General features: G+C 40.9%; 1 protein-coding gene across 1 annotated transcript; it reads right to left on the bottom strand.

Moving 5' to 3' along the window:
* Positions 1 to 20,006: 20,006 nt before the first annotated feature.
* LOC121435083 (mast cell protease 4-like) lies at positions 20,007 to 22,579 on the bottom strand. Its single transcript, XM_041634151.1, has 5 exons — positions 22,511 to 22,579; positions 21,863 to 22,013; positions 21,210 to 21,345; positions 20,779 to 21,033; positions 20,007 to 20,399 (listed from the first exon to the last, which is right to left on the bottom strand). The coding sequence occupies exons 1-5, from the start codon at positions 22,563 to 22,565 to the stop codon at positions 20,253 to 20,255; spliced, it is 744 nt and encodes a 247-aa protein (XP_041490085.1). The 5' UTR covers positions 22,566 to 22,579; the 3' UTR covers positions 20,007 to 20,252.
* Between the last annotated feature and the right edge of the window lie 225 nt (positions 22,580 to 22,804).

The raw sequence follows: 22,804 nt of genomic DNA, 5'->3' as shown, positions 1-22,804 counted from the left end.
GTGATGACTGTAGCCCACAGTAGGCGATGTGTTTTATAGAAAGACTCAGTGGACATGTACATGAGCAAATAAACATATACAATATGCCATTCAGACAAAGTAAATTAAAAATATAACATTCTGTTAGTTTTTATGCTATTCCAGTCCATAACACCATATATTAAAATTTGAACAGCATCCCTCTTTAATAATGGTTACCTGAAATTTGAAAAAAAATAACCTGCATTTCTTCCTCTGAATCAGTGTTTTTTTTAAATATTTATTTATTTATTTATTATGTATACAATATTCTGTCTGTGTATATGCCTGCAGGCCAGAAGAGGGTACCAGACCTCATTACAGATGGTTGTGAACCATCATGTGGTTGCTGGGAATTGAACTCAGGACCTCTGGAAGAGCAGGCAATGCTCTTAACCTCTGAGCCATCTCTTCAGCCCATGAATCAGTGTTTTTATCTGAGGAAGAGACAGAGAGAAATAAAAAAGAGAGCTAGAGGAGGAAGCAGACTCTAGGGTGGGACTCCACATGCCTCAACACGAGACTGAAGAGATAGGATGACCATTTCCCCAATCTGTCCCTCTGATTGATATCTTGGTACTTTCATAGCAACCCAATCGGTTATTATTCTTACAGTTTGTTGGCTTGACCTTTAGGGTTTATAGTTTAGAACTAGATCTTTCTGATTTCAAATTAAGGGTCCCTTTTCCTCACCACAAAAAAGAAAGAATCTTGCTAAGTGTGAGGGGAGCAACAGGGTATGAAGTAAGTAATTTTCTCTGCAGGACTGAGGTAGGTCTAAACTGAAGACTACAATGTCAGTGTCAGAGAGGTAACACGTTTTCTTTTTTGCTATAACTACCTTGGAAAATACCATTACTGTCTGTTTACAAATGAAGAATTGAAATGGAGATGAAGACCACACTACCTCTAACTTTTTTGATTTTTTTTGAGACAGGATTTCTCTGTGTTACAGTCCTAGCTGTCTTGGAACTCATTCTCATAGACCAGGTTGACCTCAAACTCATAGAGGTCCACTTACCTCTGACCCCAAGTGCTAGGATTACAGGCTTGGGCTACTATGACCAGATGGACCTCTAACTGTTAAAACACACCAAGTACCTGGTTAGTGCTCCCCTGGACATGGAAGAACAGTCCAGGAAAGAGCAGGAAACACAGTGGAGTGTTATTTCTCTTGGAGACCAACAAGACATTTAGCTCATAGGTGGGAGCCTATAGGAGGGTAAATGCTTCCTGCACATCATTCCACCATCCCCTTGTTTCACGCTGGGCACATGAGCACAGGGATCCATTTCTTAGGATCTACCAGCTGTGTTACTCTCTTGTGAACTTTCTGAGCCAGTCCACATCTCTCACCCTCTGAAAAATAAAACATTTACACACACTTCCCTAAAATCTTTGTGCACATGAAGTATATGAATATAGTTTATCAGAATTCTGCTTTGCCTCCCTTGTCTGCTTTACGTGTTGCTTTACTTAATAGTTTAATTATGACTTGAAGTTCATGGAATTGGAGTGTGATTAGTTAGAAATGAATGGGGGTCACTAGGAGATATTGCCTGTGTTTCATTGTATCAAGATCATAGGTGTGGCAGGGCCATGGACTCAGGCATGGCCCCTGCCAGCATTCAGGGCCTGGATGACACCATTGCCTTGGGTGGCACTGCAAGTTGCTCAGATAGGCAAGGACCCAACAGCAGCTTGGTTCTTGAACCTACACATGACTCTGGTTGTGGGTCCAGATCCCAAGCATTCATACTGCCTTCCATGGTAACAGGAGCCCAGGAAATCAGCGCAGATCCTGTCTGTGGCAGAGCCACACTTGTTGTACAGAGCTGTGGGTTGCATTCTGCCACCCAGCTCCCGCCACTGGCTAGCTTTACCTGAAATAACAACACACAAACTGTATTCTTTTAAACACTGCTTGGCCCATTATATCTAGCCTCTTCTCGGCTAACTCTCGCACCTGGACTATCCCATTTCTAATAATGTGTGTAGCACCCCAAGGTGTGCTTACCGGGAAGATTCTAGCCTACATCCATCCTGGGTCGGAGGTTCATCACATCTGCCCTGGAGAGGGGAGCGTGGCCTCTGAGCTCACTTCCTCTCCCTCCCAGCATTCTGTTCTGTTTACTCCGCCTATCTAAATTTTAACGTATTAGGGCCAAGGCAGTTTCTTTATTTAACCAATGACCTTCCTCCATCATTTCCCCTTTTTCTGTTTGAACAAAAAGGAAAGAAGGCTTTAACTTTATTTTTTTAATTTTATTTTTTTAAATTATTTATTTATTAAGGATTTCTGCCACCTCCCCGCAACTGGTTCCCATTTCCCTCCCCTTCCCCCGATCAAGTCCCCCTCCCTCATCTGCTCGAAGAGCAATCAGGGTTCCCTGACCTGTGGGAAGCCCAAGGACCACCCACCTCTATTCAGGTCTCGTAAGGTGAGCATCCAAACTGCCTAGGCTCCCCCAAAGCCAGTACGTGCAGTAGGATCAAAAGCCAACTGCTTTTGTTCTTGAGTTCTCAGTAGTCCTCATTGTTCGCTATGTTCAGCTAGACCAGATTTATCCCATGCTTTTTCAGACCTAGGCCAGCTGGCCTTGGTGAGTTCCCGATAGAACATCCCCATTGTCTCAGTGTGTGGGTGCACCCCTCGCGGTCCTGAGTTCCTTGCTTGTGCTCCGTCTCCTTCTGCTCCTGATTTGGACCTTGAGATTTCTGTCCGGTGCTCCCATGTGGGTCTCTGTCTCTGTCTCCTTTCATCGCCTGATGAAGGTTAATATTCATGAGGATGCCTATGTGTTTGTCTTTGGATTCACCTTCTTATTTAGCTTCTCTAGGAACATGAATTATAAGCTCAATGTCCTTTATTTATGGCTAGAAACCAAATATGAGTGAGTACATCCCATGTTCCTCTTTTTGGATCTGGCTTACCTCACTCAGGATAGTGTTTTCTATTTCCATCCATTTGTATGCAAAGTTCAAGAAGTCCTTGTTTTTTACTGCTGAGTAATACTCTAATATGTATATATTCCATACTTTCTTCATCCATTCTTCCATTGAAGGGCATCTAGGTTGTTTCCAGGTTCTGACTATTACAAACAATGCTGCCATGAACATAGTTGAGCATATACTTTTGTTGTATGATAGGGCCTCTCTTGGGTATATTCCCAAGAGTGGTATTGCTGGATCCAGGGGTAGGTTGATCCCGAATTTCCTTAGAAACTGAAACACTGCTTTCCAGAGTGGATGCACAAGTTTGCATTCCCACCAGCAATGGGTGAGTGTACCTCTTTCTCCACAACCTCTCCAGCAAAGGCTATCATTGGTGTTTGTGATTTTGGCCATTCTGACAGGTGTAAGATGGTATCTTAAAGTTGTCTTGATTTGCATTTCCCTGATCGCTAAGGAAGCTGAGCATGACCTTAAGTGTCTTTTGGCCATTTGAACTTCTTCTGTTGAGAATTCTCTGTTCAGCTCAGTGCCCCATTTTATAATTGGGTTGATTAGCCTTTTACGGTCTAGTTTCTTGAGTTCTTTATATAATTTGGAGATCAGACCTTTGTCTGTTGCGGGGTTGGTGAAAATATTCTCCCAGTAAGTGGGTTGCCTTTTTGTCTTAGTGACAGTGTCCTTTGCTTTACAGAAGCTTCTCAGCCTCAGGAGGTACCATTTATTCAATGATACCCTTAGTGTCTGTGCTGCTGGGGTTATATGTAGGAAGTGGTCTCCTGTGCCCAAATGCTGTAGAGTACTTCCCACTTTCTCTTCTATCAGGTTCAGTGTGTTAGGGCTGATATTGAGGTCTTTAATCCATTTGGACTTGAGTTTTGTGCATGGTGATAGATATGGATCTATTTTCATTCTTCTACAGGTTGACATCCAGTTTTGCCGGCACAATTTGTTGAAGATGCTCTCTTTTTTTCAGTGTATACTTTTAGCTCCTTTATCGAAAATGAGGTGTTCATAGGTTTGTGGGTTAAAGTCAGGGTCTTCTATTCGATTCCATTGGTCGATTTCTCTCTTTTTATGCCAATACCAAGCTGTTTTCAGTAATGTAGTTCTGTAATAGAGTTTGAAGTCAGGGATGGTAATGCCTCCAGAAGAACCTTTATTGTATAGGATTGTTTGGCTATCCTGGGTTTTTTGTTTTTCCATATAAAGTTGATTATTGTCTTCTCCAGATCTGTGAAGAATTTTGATGAGATTTTGATGGGGATTGCATTGAATCTATAGATTGCTTTTGGTAGAATTACCATTTTTACTATGTTGATCCTCCCAATCCAAGAGCAAGGGAGGTCCTTCCATTTTCTTGTGTCTTCTTCAATTTTTTTCATCAAAGACTTATAGGTCTTGTCAAATAGATCTTTCACTTCCTTGGTCAGAGTTACCCCAAGATATTTTATGCTGTTTGTGGCTATCGTGAAAGGTGATGTTTCTCTGATTTCCCTCTCTGCTTCCTTATCCTTAGTGTATAGGAAGGCAACTAATTTTTTGGAGTTGATCTTGTATCCTGCCACATTACTAAAGGTGTTTATCAGCTGTAGGAGTTCTTAGGTAGAATATTTGGGGTCGCTTATGTATACTATCATATCATCTGCAAATAACGAAAGCTTAACTTCTTCCTTTCCAATACGAATCCCCTTGATCTCCTTATGTTGTCTTATTGCTATTGCTAGAACTTCAAGCAATATATTGAAGATGTATGGAGAGAGTGGACATCCTTGTCGTGTTCCTGATTTTAGTGGGATGGCTTTGAGTGTTTCTCTGTTTAATTTAATGTTAGCTGTTGGCTTGCTGTAAATAGCTTTTATTATATTTAGGTAGGAAACTTGTATCCCTATTCTCTCCAAGACCTTTATCATAAAGCGGTATTGAATTTTATCGAATGCTTTTCATCATCTAATGAAATGATCATATGGTTTTTTCATTCAGTTTATTTATATGGTGAATTACATTGATAGATTTGCGTATGTGGAACCAGTCCTGCATCTCTGGGATGAAGCCTACTTGATCATAATGGATAATTTTTCGGATGTGTTCTTGGATTCGGTTTGCCAGTATTTTATTGAGAATTTTTGCGTCGATGTTCATGAGTGAGATCGGTCTGTAATTCTCTTTCTTGGTTGGGTCTTTGTGTGGTTTTGGTATCAGGGTAACGGTAGCTTCATAAAAGGAATTTGGCAATGACTCTTCTGTTTCTATATTGTGAAATACATTAAGGAGTATAGGTATTAGTTCTTCTTGGAAGTTCTGGTAGAATTCTGCATTGAAACCGTCTGGTCCTGGGCCTTTTTTCGAAGGGAGATTTTTGATCACTGTTTCTAATTCTTCACGAGTAACCGGTCTATTTAGATCATTCACCTGGTCTTGGTTTAGCTTTGGTATATGGTACTTATTTAAAAAAATGTCCATTTCTTTTGTATTTTCCAGTTTTGTGGCATACAGGCTTTGTAGTAAGATCTAATGATTCTCTGAATTTCCTCTGTGTCTGTGGTTATGTCCCCCTTTTCATTTCTGATCTTATTTATTTGCATGTTCTCTCTCTGTCGTTTAATTAGTTTGGATAGGGGTTTGTCGATCTTGTTGATTTTCTCCAAGAACCAGCTTTTTGTTTCATTGAGACTTTGGACTGTTTTCTGTGATTCTATTTTGTTGATTCCAGCCCTCAGTTTTATTATTTCCAGTCTTCTACTTCTCCTGGGTGCATCTGCTTCTTTTTTTTCTAGAGGTTTCAGGTGTGTTGTTAAGTCCCCAATGTATGCATTCTCCGTTTTCTTTAAGTGGGCACTTAGTGCTATGAACTTTCCTCTTAGCACTGCTTTCATTGTGTCCCATAGGTTTGAGTATTTTGTCCCTTTATTTTCATTAAATTCAAGAAAGACTTTAATTTCTTTCTTGATTTCTTCCTTGACTCAGGTGTGTTTCAGTAGTTGGCTGTTCAGTTTTCATGAGTTTTTCGGTGTTTTGGGGGTAGCGTGGTTTTTGCCTTCTAACTTTAATCCATGATGATCTGATAAGACACAGGTGGACACTGATATTTTTTTGTATCTGTGGAGGTTTCCTTGTTTCCGAGTATGTGGTCAATTTTTGAGAAGGTTCCATGAGCTGCAGAGAAGAAGGTATATTCTTTCCTATTTGGGTGGAATGTTCTATAAGATGTCTGTTAAGTCCATTTGCTCCATTACCTCCAATAATTCTCTTAATTCTCTATTAGGTTTCTGTCTGATTGACCTGTCCCTTGGAGAGAGAGGTGTGTTGAAGTCTCCTACTACTAGTGTGTGTGGTTTGATGTCTGCCTTGAGTTCTAGTAATATTTCCTTTACATAAGTAGGTGCTTTTATATTGGGGGCGTATATATTCAGGATTGAGACGTCCTCCTGATGAATTGTTCCTGTTATGAGTATAAAGTGACAGTCTCGGTCTCTTCTGATTGATTTTAGTTTGAAGTCAGTTTTGTTAGAAATTAGTATGGCCACACCTGCTTTTTTCTTAGGACCATTTGCTTGAAACACCTTTTCCCAACCCTTTCCTCTGAGTAGGTGCCTGTCTTTGTGGTTGAGATGTGTTTCTTGCAAACAGCAGAATGTTGGATCCTGTTTTCGTATCCAATCTTTTAGCCTGTGCCTTTTTATAGGTGAATTGAGCCCATTAATATTAAGTGATATTAATGACCAGTGGTTGTTTACTCCGGTTATTCTTATTGCTTTTGGTAGTAGAGATTGTGTGTCTCCCTTCTTTGAAATGTGCTGGTGAAGGGTCACTAGATGCCTGGGTTATTGTAGGCAGTGTTGTCAGTGTTGGATTCTTTGGGTTGTGATTTCCCTTCTAAAACTTTCTGTAGGGCTGGATTTGTGGCTACGTATTGTTTAAATTTGTTTTTATCCTGGAATGTCTTGTTTTCTTTATTGATAATGAACGATAGCTTGGCTGGGTATAGTAGTTTGGGTTTGCATCCATGGTCTCTTAGTTTCTGCAGTACATCTATCCAGGACCTTCTGGCTTTCATAGTTTCCATAGAGAAGTCAGGTGTACCTTTATAAGTTACTTGCCCTTTTTCCTTTGCAGCTCTTAATATTCTTTCTGTAACCTGTATATTTTGTGTTTTGATTATTATATGGCGAGGAGATGTTTTTCTTTGATCCAGTCTGTTTGGTGTTCTCTATGCTTCTTGAATATTTAACTGAATATCTTTCTTTAAGTTGGGAAAGGTTTCTTCCATAATTTTGTTGAAAAAAATTTTCTGGGCCTTTGAGCTGTGACTCTTCTCCTTCTGTTCTATTATTCTTAGGTTTGGTTTTTTTTATTGTGTCCCATATTTCCTGAATGTTTTGTGTTGAGAATTTGTTGGCTTTGCTGTTTTCTTTGATCTGTTCGTTTATTTTCTCTATGGTGTCCTCAGCATCTGAGATTCTTTCTTCTAGCTCTTGTATTCTATTGATTATGCTTGTTTCTGTAGACTCTGCTCGTTGACCTAGATTTTCCATATCCAGCTGGTCCTCAGTTTGTATTTTCTTCCTTGCCTTCCTTTCAGTTTTCAATTCTTGAACTGTTTCCATTACCTGTTTGATCGTTTTTTCTTGGTTTCCCAGGGTATCATGCACGTATTTACTCATTTCTTCAAACTTTTTGTTATACTTCTCATCCATTTCTATAAGGGCATTTTTTACATGTTGTTTAAGGGACTCTATTGCCTTCATAAATTCAATTTTTTCCACTTCTTCTGTGTTAGGTTGTTCAAATACTTCTGTTGTAAGATCATTGGGTTCTGGTGTTTTCATGTTGTTTTTCAGATTATTGGGTGAATTCTTGCCTTGGCGCCTGCCCATCTCCTATTGATCCTATCTAATGGGTCTTTTAAAAACCGGATCAGGTTTCTCTGCTGGCCAAGGGCTCCGCTTACAAAATGCCCTCTCTCTGTTTCCTGGTTCCTGCCACAGGCCAAGAGCCCTCTCACCCCTCCGAAGGGTCTTCAGGACAGGACCAGGCTCCCCGTGTGCCAGTGACCTGGCTAACCAAAGGCCTACCTCTTTGATTTAATTGTAGTAGGGCGATCTGCTCTCCTTATTGCACGCCTGTCCCCGCTGCTTGGGTCTGCCGCTGCGCCGGTCCCCCAAAGCCTCTTCCTGAATGCGGTGTTGCTCTGCCGCCACGCAGCCGTGTCTGGCCGCCGTGCCACCTCTGTGCGTCCGAAGGCTTTAACTTTAACATAGCAAATTTACATATAACAAAACAGTTATCAAGCAAGAATTACAGTTACCATATTTATATCTACTTTATCTTTTATCATAACTAAGGAAAACTATAACTATAACTAACCATTCTTCGACTCCATCAAAGACTCCAGAAAGATCCAATATTACCTAAGCAAACAAGAAATAAGCAACTTCCAAACTCAAGAAATGACAGAGACATCTCACTGCCTGGACAGTCACCCAAAGTTTCTCTGTGTCATTGGGGCATCCATCTTCAGCCTACAGGCCCATAGTATTCAGAGACATTTCCATGAAGCAGGAAATTTCAAAGTAAGTTCAGTCACTATCTGTTGCGTCCTGCAGAATGTCTTGAAGACTCCTTCATGAATCAGGAACCCCGAAAGATCATCTCACCTTTAGGCAAGTTCAGTAGTCCTCTCTCTGCTGATTCTCTGTGTCCAGTTTATGCAATAGTCCAGGCTAGAGCCGTTTCTTGCCCAAATGGCTATCAAACTCCATAAGGTGCCTTTCGATGCCCATCTTCTTCTTGAAGTAGATTGGTGCTGCCAGGAGCAGACGTGTCTCATTGTCATGAAAAGCCCTAAGTTATTAAAACATTTAAAATGCCATATTCTGTAGCCTTTGAAAGATATGAAGAATGCCTATCTGAAATATATCCATGCACATCTAGAAAATCTAACTAACATGACTACAAACTTGACTATTATAGATGATTATCTATTAACAACCTATATACATTACATTTTTTTATACATTACATTTTTAAATGAACTACACAATCACAATACCTTAATCAAGATCAGAAACACGTATACATATAACGAAATTGACCTTAAATTTAAATCACTAAAGCAAAATCCATATCAATGCAAATTATTCATACTTATATCATATCCCCCTTTAAATGTAAAAGAACATTTATAAACAATATATGGGAACATGGGCACTGTTATTTCTCTCCAAACTGCTTCCTGCTGAATGGGGGTGTTGTTAATTAGGTCTTTCATGGTATAACCTGTGTGCTAGTTTCATCTCAGTTGGCAGTTGAGTGAAGCAATTTTCTGAAGGTGTTCACAGCAACCCTTCAGGAGGGCATGGTCCATCATACCATATTGGGATAGAAGCCATCCAGACTCTCACCCTCTGTGAAAACAAAATAAGAAACTCCTTTCCAAAACATCATGTCCTTAGATCCAAATTTCAAAGTCAAGGCATTTTCAAAATATCTGTGTTGGATTAGTTCAGCAGCATTTATAAACAAATATCTTTTAGCAGCTGTTGCTCTTTTCTCAGCATTCAAACAATTCAAAGAGAGCATAATAGCATACAGCATCAAGATTCTCTGTGTATTTTCCATCTTTGTGCAGCTTTATTTTAACCTTTATTTCGTTTATTTTTACTTTTAACTTTTTGCTTTTTGAGACAGGTTCTCCGTATATCTTTGACCCGGAATAACTCTGTAGACCAGGCTGTCCTTGAACTCTCAGAGATCCGCCTATCTCTGCCTCCCAGGCATTGGGATTAAAGGTCTCTGCTACCACACCTTGAACTCTCAGAGATCTGTCTGTCTCTGCCTTCTAGGCACTGGGATTAAAGGCATGTACTACCACACCTTGAAGTCGCAGAGGTCAATCTCCCTCTGCCTCCCAAGTGTTTGGATTAAAGGTGTGTACTACCACACCCAACAACTCTCTTCCTTTTTTTGTTTTTTTTACTTTAAGAACTTCAACTTTTAGCCTGCACATATTTTTAACACACTGTAAATCATTTAGTTTCCTTTGTTTTTGATGCTCTCTTTACTGTATCTCTCTCTGTTTTTCTGACTACATGAGTCTTTAATTTACCAAGAAATCTCAGTAGGACTAAAGCCATGGCTTTGCTGGCTAGATCCAGCCTATTGCTTAGCTTTCCAGCCTCATGGCTGAGGTACTGGCTGTAGCCATGTTCACTGCCACAACTCTATGGCATTTCAAGGTCCCTGCCAGCAAGTAAGTTGCAGCATTATGTCCACAGACAACACTCAAGTCCTCTCTCTGTAGTCAGCCCTCCTGCCTCAAACAGTCAGAGTTTGCCCTGGCAGGACGGCCCAGAAAGCCAGCATTTTTAAATGGTGCAGCTTTTTTCCTGCTACAGCTGAAAACCGAAAAGCATGCGTTCAGCTTTTCATCAACACCGTTTAAGTGTTTCGTGGCAGGACCTCTGAATGAGCTGCTGGGTTTTGCAGCTAAAGCTGAGTCAGGAAGCCTCTCTTAGATGAGAGTGCTAGCTTGCCTCTAGCAAGCAGAGTAGACCTGAGAAATTGTTGCTACCAAGAAACATGCTTTACTCTTTCCCAAGCTTTCTCAGGCTTTCAGTGGATTCAGTTGTCCACATGTCTGGGCACCATTCTGTTGAAGGAGCTGCGGGCCTGCTTTTCATCCTGTCCGGCTCCCACACGGCTAACTTTACACCAGAAATAACAAACACACAAACTGTATTCTTTTAAACACTGCTTGGCCCATTATATCTAGCCTCTTCTCGGCTAACTCTCGCACCTGGACTATCCCATTTCTAATAATGTGTGTAGCACCCCAAGGTGTGCTTACCGGGAAGATTCTAGCCTACATCCATCCTGGGTCGGAGGTTCATCACGTCTGCCCCGGAGAGGGGAGCATGGCCTCTGAGCTCACTTCCTCTTCCTCCCAGCATTCTGTTCTGTTTACTCTGCCTATCTAAATTTTAACCTATCAGGGCCAAGGCAGTTTCTTTATTTAACCAATGACCTTCCTCCATCACACACTGATAGCTATCTTTACATTTATACTAATCAGTGGTGATGCTGGAAACCCAGATATGTAGGCTGGTAGGCAGTGAGAAAGGTGGAGATGTTGATGTTGACTTCCTGACCGCAGTTGTTAATGGCAAAAATTTCTCATTGAACATCAGTCAAGGGTTAAGCCCAACATATTTGGTCCCCTTGGGGAATAGTAGCCCTCATGTGAGGTCTCCTCAGTTTCAGACGCCACAGCATCCTGCAACTAGTGCAATGTTTCCATTGGCTAAGAACAATGGGGGTTTACTTCCAAGAGGAAGGCAGACCACTTAGAAGTTGACCTAATGCAGGGATTCTTCTGGAAGGCTAGAAGTCATTATGCCATCTTTGAAGAAGATGACAGTTGAATATGGGTAGCTCAAAGCAAATATGGAGCCAGCTCCATACTTAGGTTTCTGAGGACTTTTCCCACCAGTTGCTAGTTCTTCCCAGCATTTGGTTCAGAAAAGGCTGGTGCTCACCTGCTGTGTCTTCTGTACCCTCACACACCTTCCAGGGACTTCTGAGGGCAGGCTCTCCTCACTCTGCAAATAGTGAAAGTTTGAGCTCTCCCTTTCTGATTTGTATCCCTTGCTCTTCTTTTGCTGTCTTAGTGCTCTAGCTATAATTTCATGTACTATACTTCATATATATGAAAAGAAAGGATAGCCTTGTATTGTACCTGATTTTAGTGGATTTGCTTTGAATTTCTCTCTGTTTCTATTATGTGGAACAATTTGAGGAGTCTTGGTATTAGCTCTTCTTTGAAATTCTGGTAGAAGTCTACACTGAAACTATCAGACCTTGGGCTTTTGTTGATTAAGAGACTTTTGATTACTGCTTCTTTTTTCTAAACATTATAGGTCTATTGAAATTGTTTATCTGGCATTGATTTAACTTTGGTAAGTGGTATCTCTCCAGAAAGTTATCCATTTATTTTAGATTTCCCAATTTTGTGGAGAACAGGTATTTGAAGTATGACCTAATGATTCTCTGGATTGTCTGCCATTAAATTCCCATTTTTATTTCTGATTTTTCTTAATTTGGATATTCTCTTTCTGTCCTTTGGTTATTTTGGAAAAAGGTTTGTCTATCTTGTTGGTTTTCTCAAAGAACCAGCTCTTTGTTTCATTGATTCTTTGTTTTTATTTTATTCATTTCAGTCATCAGTTTGATTGCTTCCTGTTGTCTACTTCTCCTGAGTGAGTCTTCTTCTTTTTGTTCTAGAGCTTTCAGGTATTCTGTTAAGTCACTAGTGTGAGATTTATCCACTTTCTTTATGTTGACACTTAGTGCTATGAAGTTTCCTCTAGCAGTGCTTTTATACTGTTCCATTATTTGGGTATACTGTGCATTCATTTTCATTGAATTCTAGGAAAACTTTAATTTCTTTATTTCTTCTTTGACAGGTGATTCAGCTGAGCATTGTTCAATTTTCAGGAGTTTGTAGGCTTTCTGCAATTAGTGTTGTGAATTCTAACTTTAATCCATGGTGATCTCATAAGATAGAGGAGGTTAATATAATTATTTTATATTTGTTGTGTTTATATCTTGCTTTGTGACCAAGTATGTAGTTGATTTTAAAGGAGGTTCCATGAAGTGTTGGGGAAAAGGATATATTCTTTTGTGTTTTGGTGAAATGTTCTGTAGATGTCTATTAAGTCCATTTGAGTCATGACATCTGTTATTTTTTTTTATTTTTCTGCTAGCTCTGTCTGGCAGACCATCCATTTGTGAGAGAGGGGTGATGAAGTATCATACTATTATTGTGTGGGTTTTGGTGTGTGAATTAAGGTTTAGTGATGCTTCTTTTACAAATGTGGTACTCTTGTATTTGAGGCATATATATTCAGAGTTAAAATTTCATCTTTTTACATTTTTACTCTGATGGGTATGTAGTGTACTTCTCCATCTCTTTTGGTTAATTTTAGTTTTAAATCTATTTTGTTAGATATTAGAATAGTTATACCCACTTGTTTCTTAGGTCCATTTCTTTGGAAAATCTTTTTCCAACCCTTTACTCTGGGGTAATGTCTGTCTTTGAGGTTGAAGTGTGTACCCTGTATGCAGCAGACTGATGGTTCTTTTTTTGTAGTCATTCTGTTAGCCTGGGTATTTTTATAGGTGGATTGAATCCATTGATATTAAGAGATATTAATGACCAGTAGTTGATAATTCCTGTTATTTTTCAGTGGTAATGTTTGCATGTCTACCTTCTTTTGGGTTTGCTGTTGCCTGTATTTTTGTGAGGGCAGCTAACTTTCTTGGGCTGGAAGTTTCCTTCTAGTGCTGGATTTGTGGACAGGTATTGTTCAAATCTGTTTTTATCTTGAAATATCTTGTTTTCTCCATCTATGATGATTAAAAGCTTTGTTGAGTGTAATAGTCTGGACCGTCATCCATGGACATTTACTGTCTGCAGTGCATCTGTCTAGGACCTCCTTCTGACTTTCAGGGTTTCCATTGAGAAGTCGGTTATAATTCTAAAATGTATGACTTTATGTGTTACTTGTCCTTTTTCCTTTGCATATCCTAATATTCTTTCTTTATTTTGTATGTTTGGTGTTTTGATTATTATATAGTGAGGGGACTTTTTCTTGGCCCAGACTATTTGGTGTTCATAAACTTCTTGTACCTTCATAGGCATGTACTACTTTAGCTTGGGAAAGTTTTCTTCTATGATTTTGTTGAATATATTTTTTATGCCTTTGAGCTGGAGTTCTTATCTTTCTTTTGTCCCTATTATTCTTAGGTTTGGTCTTTTCATGGTGTCCCAGATTTTCTGGATGTTTTTAAAATTTTGTTAGATTTAATATTTTCTTTGACCAATGAATCCATTTCTTCTATAATATCTTCAACTCCTGAGATTCTGTCTTCTTCTCTCATATTCTGTTGGTTATGCTTGTATCCATAGTTCCTGCTCATTTACCCAGATTTTCCATTTCCAGAATTCCCCTGGATTGTGTTTCTTTATTGCATTTATTTTAATTTTCAAGTCTTTAACTGTTGAACTGTTTCCTTCATCTGTTTGATTGGGTTTTTTTTTTCTTGCTTTTCTTGACTTTCTTTTAGGGAGTTCTTGATTTCTTCTAGTTTTTTTTTCTTTTTCTTTTCCTCCATATCTTCAAGAGAACACTTCATTTATTCTTAAATGACATCTGTCATCTTCATAAAGTTATTTATAAGGTTGTTTCCTTCTGCTTCATCTGTGATGGCCTAGTCATGTCTTGCTGATTGATGTTAGACCACTGTTTTCTGATGGTGCCATTGCTCTTTGTGTTGTTGGATGTGTTCTTACACTTCTTCTACCCATCTCTTCCTCTAAGGGCTGCATGTGGAGTCTGAGCCTCTGGGGATCCCTTTTCCTCAAATTAGTACATGTGGGGCCTCTAGATCAGGTGGTCATTCTTCGTCTAGGTGTAGTGGTGCCTATTGCTCCGGTGGTCATTGGTGTTGTCCTTCCAGGTGTAGTTGGGGTCAGTGGTTCTGGTGGTCACTACTGTTCCAGGTGAAGCTCGGGCTGTTGGGACTGGTGGTCACTGTCAGTACAGGTGCATTTGGGGTCTGTGGGGCCTGTTGTTGCTGGTGTGGAGGTGGGGTATGGTTAGTTGGAAAAGGTGTTGCTTCCTGGTCACTAGGGGAACTGTGGGTGGGAGAGGGACAGAGGATAGTGCCTAGAGAGCAAAGCTCTCTGGTAGGAAATTCACCTACTCACTTAAAGCTCCAGGTGCAGTGGAAACATATTTTTTTTAGAGAAGAAAACTACAGGCTAACCTTTTCTGGTATGGAGTTAATACTTGTTCTGGTTCATGGCTTGGGAGATTTCCAGTTATGGTTTGGCTCTGTGTCTCATGTTGTGGTTTCCCTGCTCACCTAAGCTCTCCCCTCAGCTTTCTGCAGCAGCAATCATAGTACAGTATTCACTTTACCTTTTTTACATAAGGTGCCAGACCATGTTCTTGCCTTAACATGAGAAGGAAAAGGATGGAACACAGCAAGGACTTTTCTTCCTTCCTTCCTTCCTTCCTTCCTTTCTTCCTTCTTTCTTTTTTCTTTCTTCCTTCCTTCCTTCATTTGTACCTCTTTTTCCTCCTTCTTTTCTTCAGGCAAAAAACATTATAAAAGCTATAATTAGATGGGGAGCCAGTGTTCACAGACATGGGCCACAATAAACTGTTCAAGAGGTATGTATGATCATATCACAATATAATATTGTAAACAATATTTATTCATATGTGAATCATCTATAGTATTATAAAGCTGTTCAGAAAACTGAACTATTATAACAATATATGTTACAGAGTGCACCAATCTCTAGCAGGACAGCCACCACCACTACAGGAGTAGCTAATTTCCTTTCTTCCTGGCTTCCTTATCTTCTTCTTCCCTCCTTCCATTTCTTTTTTATTTAATTCTTCCTTTCTTCTTTCCTCCTCTCTCCCTCCCTCTTTTTTGTCCCACATTCTTTCACTTCTCCTCTACCCCCTCTTCTCTGATGTTTCATTTTTCAGATAGATTTTCATGTAGTCCAGGTTGAACTTGAGCTCTACATGTAGCTAAGACATGTAGCATGTACATGGCCTTGAATCCTGATCCTCCTGATTCTGCCTCTCTGTAACATGAGAGCCTGCTTGTTGGGGTTTCTGTCCTGCCCAGTTCCCACAGCCCATAAATCCCAAAGAAAAATCACATAAGGTCTCCCTAAGTTATAAAACTGATTAGCCCATTAGCTCAGGCTTCTTATTAACTCTTATAACTTATATTTGTCCATTATTCTTATCTATGTTAGCCAGATGGCTCAGTATCTTTTTCAATGGAGCAGGTGACATCTTCATTCTTCGGTGTCTGAACAGGTCTGCAGAGAGAGTTTCCTTCTTCCCAGGATACTCCTGTTCTCCTTGCCCCACCTCTACTTTCTGTCTGGTTGTCCCACCTATACTTCCTGCCTGCCTACTAGCCAATCAACATTTATTTAAAACATAATTGACAGAATACAGAATCGTCCCACACTACCTCTCAAGTGCTAAGGTAATTTGTGTGCACTTCTATGCCCAGTTTAGAACATTTTTTGTTAGGAAATAATTTTGTAATGAGACACAAGATGTAATGTAGATGTTCAAGATATATTCAGTGCACATAAGTGACTCCAATATAACATTTAGTGGCTTTGAATTATAGGGTAAGAACTTGGGCATATTGGTAAACACCTCAATCTACAGTACTTGGAAGGTTGAGGCAAGATTACAGCATGTGTCCCTGGCTAGCCTGGGCTTAGTAGCAAGACCTTATATAAAATAGAACTGAATAAAGCAAACTGAAAAATTGTTTATGCCTAAAAATGACACAAAGTCATATTGCATCTGTAACAAGTCTTTCTCTGTCCCTCTAGCTAGTTACCAAATAATGACATACGCTTCTTTTTTCAATTCCAAAGACAGCTTTAATATTTTTAGTGATTTTATTGAGCTATACATTTTTCTTTGATCCCCTCCCTTCAACTCCCCTCCTCTTCAACCTTCTCCCATGGTCCCATGCTACCAATTGACTCAGGAAATCTTGTCATTTTATACTTCCCTGGTAGATTAGATCCACATATGTCTTTCTTAGGGTCCTCATTGTTTTCTGGGTTCTCATGGGTTGTAATTTGTAGATGGGTTTTCTTTGCTTTATGTTTTAAAACCACTTATGAGTGAGTATTATGATATTTGTCTTTCTGGGTCTGGGTTACCTCACTCAATATGATGTTTTCTAGATCCATCCATGGGCCTGCAAATTTCAAGATGTCATTATTTTTTCTGCTGTGTAGTTCACCATTGTGTAAATGTACCATATTTTCCCTTATCCATTCTTTGATTGATGGGCATTTAGGTTGTTTCCAGGTTCTGGCTATGACAAACAGTACTGCTATGAACATAGTTGAGCACATGTCCTTGTGGTACGATTGAGCATCCTTTGAGTATATACCCAAAAGTGGCATTGTTGGGTCTTGAGGAAAGTCTTTTCCTAATTTACTGAGAAATCACCATACTGATATTCAAAGGGGATGTACCAGCTTACACTCCCACCAGCAATGAAGAAGTGTTCCCTTTACCTCACCACATCTCCAGTATAAGTTGTCATCAGTGTTTGTGATCTTGGCCATTCTTAGAGGTGATTATATATGAAAACAGAATCCATCCTTCTGATGCATACAAGAAATACACCTCAACTTCAAAGAGAGACATCTCCTCAGAGTAAAGTGTTGGGAAAAAAATTTCCGATCAAATGGACCTATGAAACCTATGAAATTAGAATAGCTGGTGTGGATATCCTAATATCTAACAAAATAGACTTCAAACTAAAATCCATCAAAAGAGACTTCTTATTAGGTATGAAAGCTCATGCTTAGGTTAGGATTGTCTCAGTAGCTCTTATAACTGAAATTAAACATCTTATATTAATATATGTTCTGCCACATGCCACTATCTTTAATGTTTCACATCCTCTTTCCTCTCTATGTCTGTTTGGTGAGAACACTTTTCTTCATCCCACAATCTGCTTTGCATCAGAAATCCCATATAAACACTTCTTGTCTAGCTATTTGACCAATCAGAAGATGCCTTTGCAAAGACATATCTTCACAGTGCAAACAAATATGTTGCAGCATCCTTGGTTCTTTAAAATGTTTCCAAAACTACTAAGACTTTTAATGACAAAATATTTGATAAATCATGCCTTTGGATGATATGAGAACAGATAGGGGCAAGTGGTGACACCAGCTGAGGGTCATTAATCAACCCTGGCATCTTTCTTCTTGTCACATGTCACCAAAGACCGGATTCTCTCATTGCTAACTTCTTTTTCCTCTGAAGATAAATCTTCTTTTGTCACCTAAAAATGCTTCTCACCTGCATTTACTCTGATCAGAAAATTCACCATTTTAGCTGACTCTAGGGTTTTTGTTTATATTTTTGCAAGGCATGTGTGAGAAGCTGCTGATCTCTAATTGAATGAATCCTTCAGATTCTGTTGGCTGAGCTTGCTTTGACCTCCTCAGTGGATGTCTGCTGCTAAAGGTACACAGAGAGGTTTCATTAAACTGGCCTGCACATCTCTCCTACAAAAGCCACCACAGGCAAAACCTTCTTATCTGTATTATTCCCTTGCTGACCTCATGAGACCATAGTGGTTCTCTCGTTCCCAAGGGTCATCAGACAGGCCACTATTGTCCTCATCCATCATAAATATGAATGTGATTGTGATCAGGTTCTTGATTTTTGAGCTTCTCAGCCACCAACTACTCCTTTGACACCAGGGGTCCATGTAATGTGATTTGTTCTGTGTTGGTGTCCTTTCTGGAAGCAATTCAGATTCTCAAATGTGACCTCAGCCTAGATGTCAGGAGTTTCCATCTGCCACACCATTACTGTGAGCCAAGCTGCAGGGTGAGACAATCACTTTCTCCTACATCCAGTTGCCTAGGTCCAGGAGAGAAGAGTTATTCCAAATCTGAGTTGTTATTTGACTGTGGAGATAAAGACACGGTGTGGTCTTAGCTACAGGTTACCAAGAATTTACATCTCCTAAAATACACACAGCTATTGTTTCTGCTCTCTATTTCACCATTGAGACTTTTGTGTAAGTCAAGGATGGTAGACCTTGCTTGTAGTCCCAATACTAGGAAGACTGATTCAGAAGGATGATGAGTTGGAGACCAGTCAGAGCTATGTAATGAGACTGTGCCCAAACAAAACCAATTGAAATTAAAATGAAAAAAAAACCCTACCATTTAATTTCACAACTATAAATAAGAGTTAGAAAAAACAAAGCAAAAAAAATCAAAAGTCACCCATGTAACTATAATTCAACATAGATTCTTCAACTTTTTAAAGACTCATCCAGTTTGTTTAATTCACACAGGTTTCTTTTCCCATAAAATAAAATTTAAAGTAAGCCTGGTACTTTGAAATCTATACTGATACTGATCAGTGGTGAAGCCAGAAACCCAGATGTGTGGACTGGCAGGCAGGGAGAAAGGTGGAGTTGCTCAGTTCCTGGTTGGGACTGGTAGTGTTAGCAATTTCTCATGGTATTGATAGTCACAGTCAAACCCTTTATTATTGTTATATTACATTATATTATGATTTCTTATGTATTATACTATAACTTATCATATTACAATTTATTATATTATATTATGCCAATTTATGTAAGGTACCCTTGAGGCATAGTAGACCTCCACAGCTCCCTGCAGCTAATGCACTATTTCCCTTGACTAAGAACAATGAGACTTGGACTTCTATGAGGAGGCCAGAGCACTTAGAAGTTGACCTAAGGCAGGTATTCTACTTGTGAAAGGCTAGAAGTCACTATGCCATCTTTGAGGAAGATGACAGTTGAATTTGGGTGGCTCAGAAGTAGGACTAGAGCCAGTTCCACACTTAAGGTCCTGAGGACCTCTTCCCACTGATGGCTAATTGGCTGAGAAATGGCTGATGCTCCCCTGTTGTGACTGCTGCGGCCTCATACACGTTCTAGGGACTTCTGAGGGTAGCCTGTCCTCTAGCTGCAGGTGCAATACTGGGAGGATGGTGATGGTGAGTCAGGTGTTGGGGACACAAGCTACCAACAGCCATCTCTGAGCAAGACATGGGGATTGGCTATGATGTGTGGAAGAGATGCAGTGACCAAGGCATTGATATTTGTGGAAAGACGAGATGAGGACAAGGAGAGAGAAGAAGAGAAGGGCAGACAGTGGAGGAAACAGCAGAGCAGTGCAAATCTCTCTGGATGTGGAACCTTGCAGGACACACGCGTGTATGTGAGATCACAGTCAATAATCCACAGTGGCACACCCTGTGCCAGGAAATCAGTACTCAAGTTTGCTAACTTGGCCAGAGAGTATCGCCAAACATCTCTTCACTCAACTTAGAGAGGTTCTAGGTGTGGGTGAGGGACCAAGTCAGTTTAGAGCACAGAGTAGAGGCTCACAGTTGCTGGAGTTCTCATCTTTATTGAGGTGCATTACAAGGAACAATCAATCACCAGAACCATGTGTCTCTTTGTGATCCACTCACACAAAGGGGAAGGATGGGACAGCCTGGGGAACAGGCTGGGGCCAGACTCAAAGAGACTGGGGACAGTCTGGAGATAGCATGGGGGAAGATCGGTTTAGGCTAGGAGCAGTCACCCAAGGGGTACCAGAAGACCTCTGACTTGGAGATCCTGACTCAGGCTCACAAGGCTTTTTAGCTACTTGCCCTTATGACTGCATTAATCCAGGGCACATAAGCGGAGATCCGGGTGAAGACTGCAGGGGGTTTTGCGTCTACACGTCCATATGATACAACACCATGGGCCACCCCAGCACACAGTAGAGGTCCTCCAGAGTCTCCCTGTAGGGTAGAAAAAGCAGAGGGTGAACAGAGATCACCTTCCCCCAACTACAGATTCCTTGTCATAGCTAATCCCAGAGTGAGGTGAGCACTTCTGGCTCCCTGTAAGTCATGAGTTAGGGATTGAATTTTCTTCTGTCTTGTCACAATGCTTAGGTTGTTTTCCTTCACCCCCATCTATTCTCATCTGGAAACCCCCGGGAAAGTTTCAGCAAGGGTTTGTGCATGAAAAATGAAAGCTAGAGGGAGAATTTCAATTTCAAGAGTGCTAGGATCCTAAGAACATAGGCATCAGTCAGGACAGTGGAGAGCTGTTTGTCCTACTCCCTCCTCTGACACTGTCTCTTGATGTGAGGAGGAAAAGTAGGTGGGTTCTCACCCTGTATGCAGATCTTGTCTTTCTGGGACTGCCCACACAGACTTGGAGGCCATAGTTGAATTTCCTGTAGGATTTACAGGCCTCTTTTGCCATGATTCTCAGTTTCACCTCCATCAGTCTTTCTGATGTCGGCTCTGTCACTCCAGTTTGTCCCCAGCCAGCTGCACGGCACATTTTTCCAGGTATAATGAAGTCAGATGGGCTAGGCAGGGCAATTGTATCCACAGCCGGAGTGAGCTTAGCTTTTCTTTGAAGCTGTAGGGGGAAGGAGAGAAGACATGGTAACCCAGAGAAGCATGCTGTCCTGGACATGGGTTCTTTCCCACTGGGGTGATAAGGACATGGATTTTAGAGGTTGGTTCTGAAGAAGTGGGTTGGATAATGAGAGTAAAGGATGGGAGAGCTAAAAAGGGCAAGAAAGATAATGGAACCTTCAGCAACATGATGTCGTGCAGATTGGAGTATAAGCTGTACTGTGGGTGAGCGATTTGTTTTTTTACTTTTATCTTCTGCTGTGTGGATTCTGTCTTGCTCACATCATGAGCCCCAAGAGTGACAGCAATTTCTCTGTTGAAAGAGAAAAAGAGGCAGTAAAAAGTGCTGTTCTCATGAGGACTCATTTCAAACAGAGGGACACCAGGCCTTCTCTGTCCCAGAGCAGAGCCACTTGGAAGACCCCGATTAGAATGGAGATGAAGCTCCCAGGAACACACCACAAGAAGCGATGAGCTCAGGGAAACACAGCACTGAGAGCTGTGCTCCCTTCCAGTATCTGGACTGAACACATGGTTTTGCATGTGGTACAAAGGATCTACCACTGAGTTACACCCCAGCACACGACTGAGATCTCTGGTGACACCAGGACAAGAGGAAAGCAGCAGTTTGTCCCCACCGCTGCCCTCCTTAAAGCTCTGTCCTCTGAAAATGGAGATGACAGAAAAAATTAGTGCCTTTGTGTTCCCTTTGTCTTCCCATTATAAGTAGGAGCCCATCTGGAGATGAACAGGACTGGGAACTTTCCTCAGGCTCTGCCCCTCTGTGACTCTGGTTCATGCATTTCTCCATACAAAGAGGAGTCACCCACCTTCCTTTACAGTGTGCAGCCGTCATCACAAATTCTTCACTTATGAGAAACCCTCCACAGCTGGCAGTGAAACCTCCATCAGTGAGGACCTCCAGATGGGCCATGTAAGGGCGGGAGTGTGGTTTTGACTCCACACCATCAATAATCTCCTCTGGAACAAAGAACCCCGAGTTCCTAGTCACAATCTTACAGGATACCCTAATAGGACTAGCAGAGGAAATGGGGCTAAAGCTGAGTGGCTGCTCCCCATCCCATCCCAACTCTCAAGGGGCTCATGTCACTCCGAACACCCTTTGATCTTTCCTCCCTGTTGATCTTCCTCCCCAGCCCTCCCTTTCCACCATCATCCTACATTTCAGTACACAATGCACATCCATGTTGCTGATGCCAGTTCATTTAGACAGTTCTTCACTCCTTTATCCTGCCTTCCTCATTGGTAATGAAAGGCCATGAGAGAATTGCCAAAAAAGAATATTTTGATAAACTATGTAAAGGGTAATTAATTTTTCATTCTTACTTTCCCTAAGACATTTCTCCTGGACTACATGCAAAGAGCCCTGCCTCATTTTAAGGTCTCTATTTCCAAGTTAACAGATTTGGGTCAGTTGCTGAAAAAATCAAGGGTAGGGAGACAGAGACAAAACTCACCAGCTCCAGCTCCAGGAGGCAAGAGAAGGGCCAACAGGAAGAGTAGGGCCTGCATTTCCCACTGGTGCAGTCTATGCTCAGGCTCTGGTATGTTTCTGCCTGGCCTCTGCTTTTATACTTCCAAAGTAGGAGAAAGAGGGGGTTGGAAACCACCAAACTGCCCTGGCCAAGCTTTATCTTCCTAATCAGAAGTTCTCATGATTCTGCTCTCTGCCACTGTTGACTCTGTGACCAGATCCTGAGAGTCCTGGATCTCATGATGAGGTGCCTAGTTCACCCACCGAAGCTAATCCT

The sequence above is a fragment of the Microtus oregoni genome, unplaced genomic scaffold (assembly GCF_018167655.1).
Source record: "Microtus oregoni isolate MIOR12 unplaced genomic scaffold, Mior012 000045F_ref0000178, whole genome shotgun sequence".
Lineage (NCBI taxonomy): Eukaryota > Metazoa > Chordata > Mammalia > Rodentia > Cricetidae > Microtus > Microtus oregoni.
Note: the sequence above shows the minus strand (reverse complement) of the source record. Positions and strands in the feature narration are given on the sequence as shown.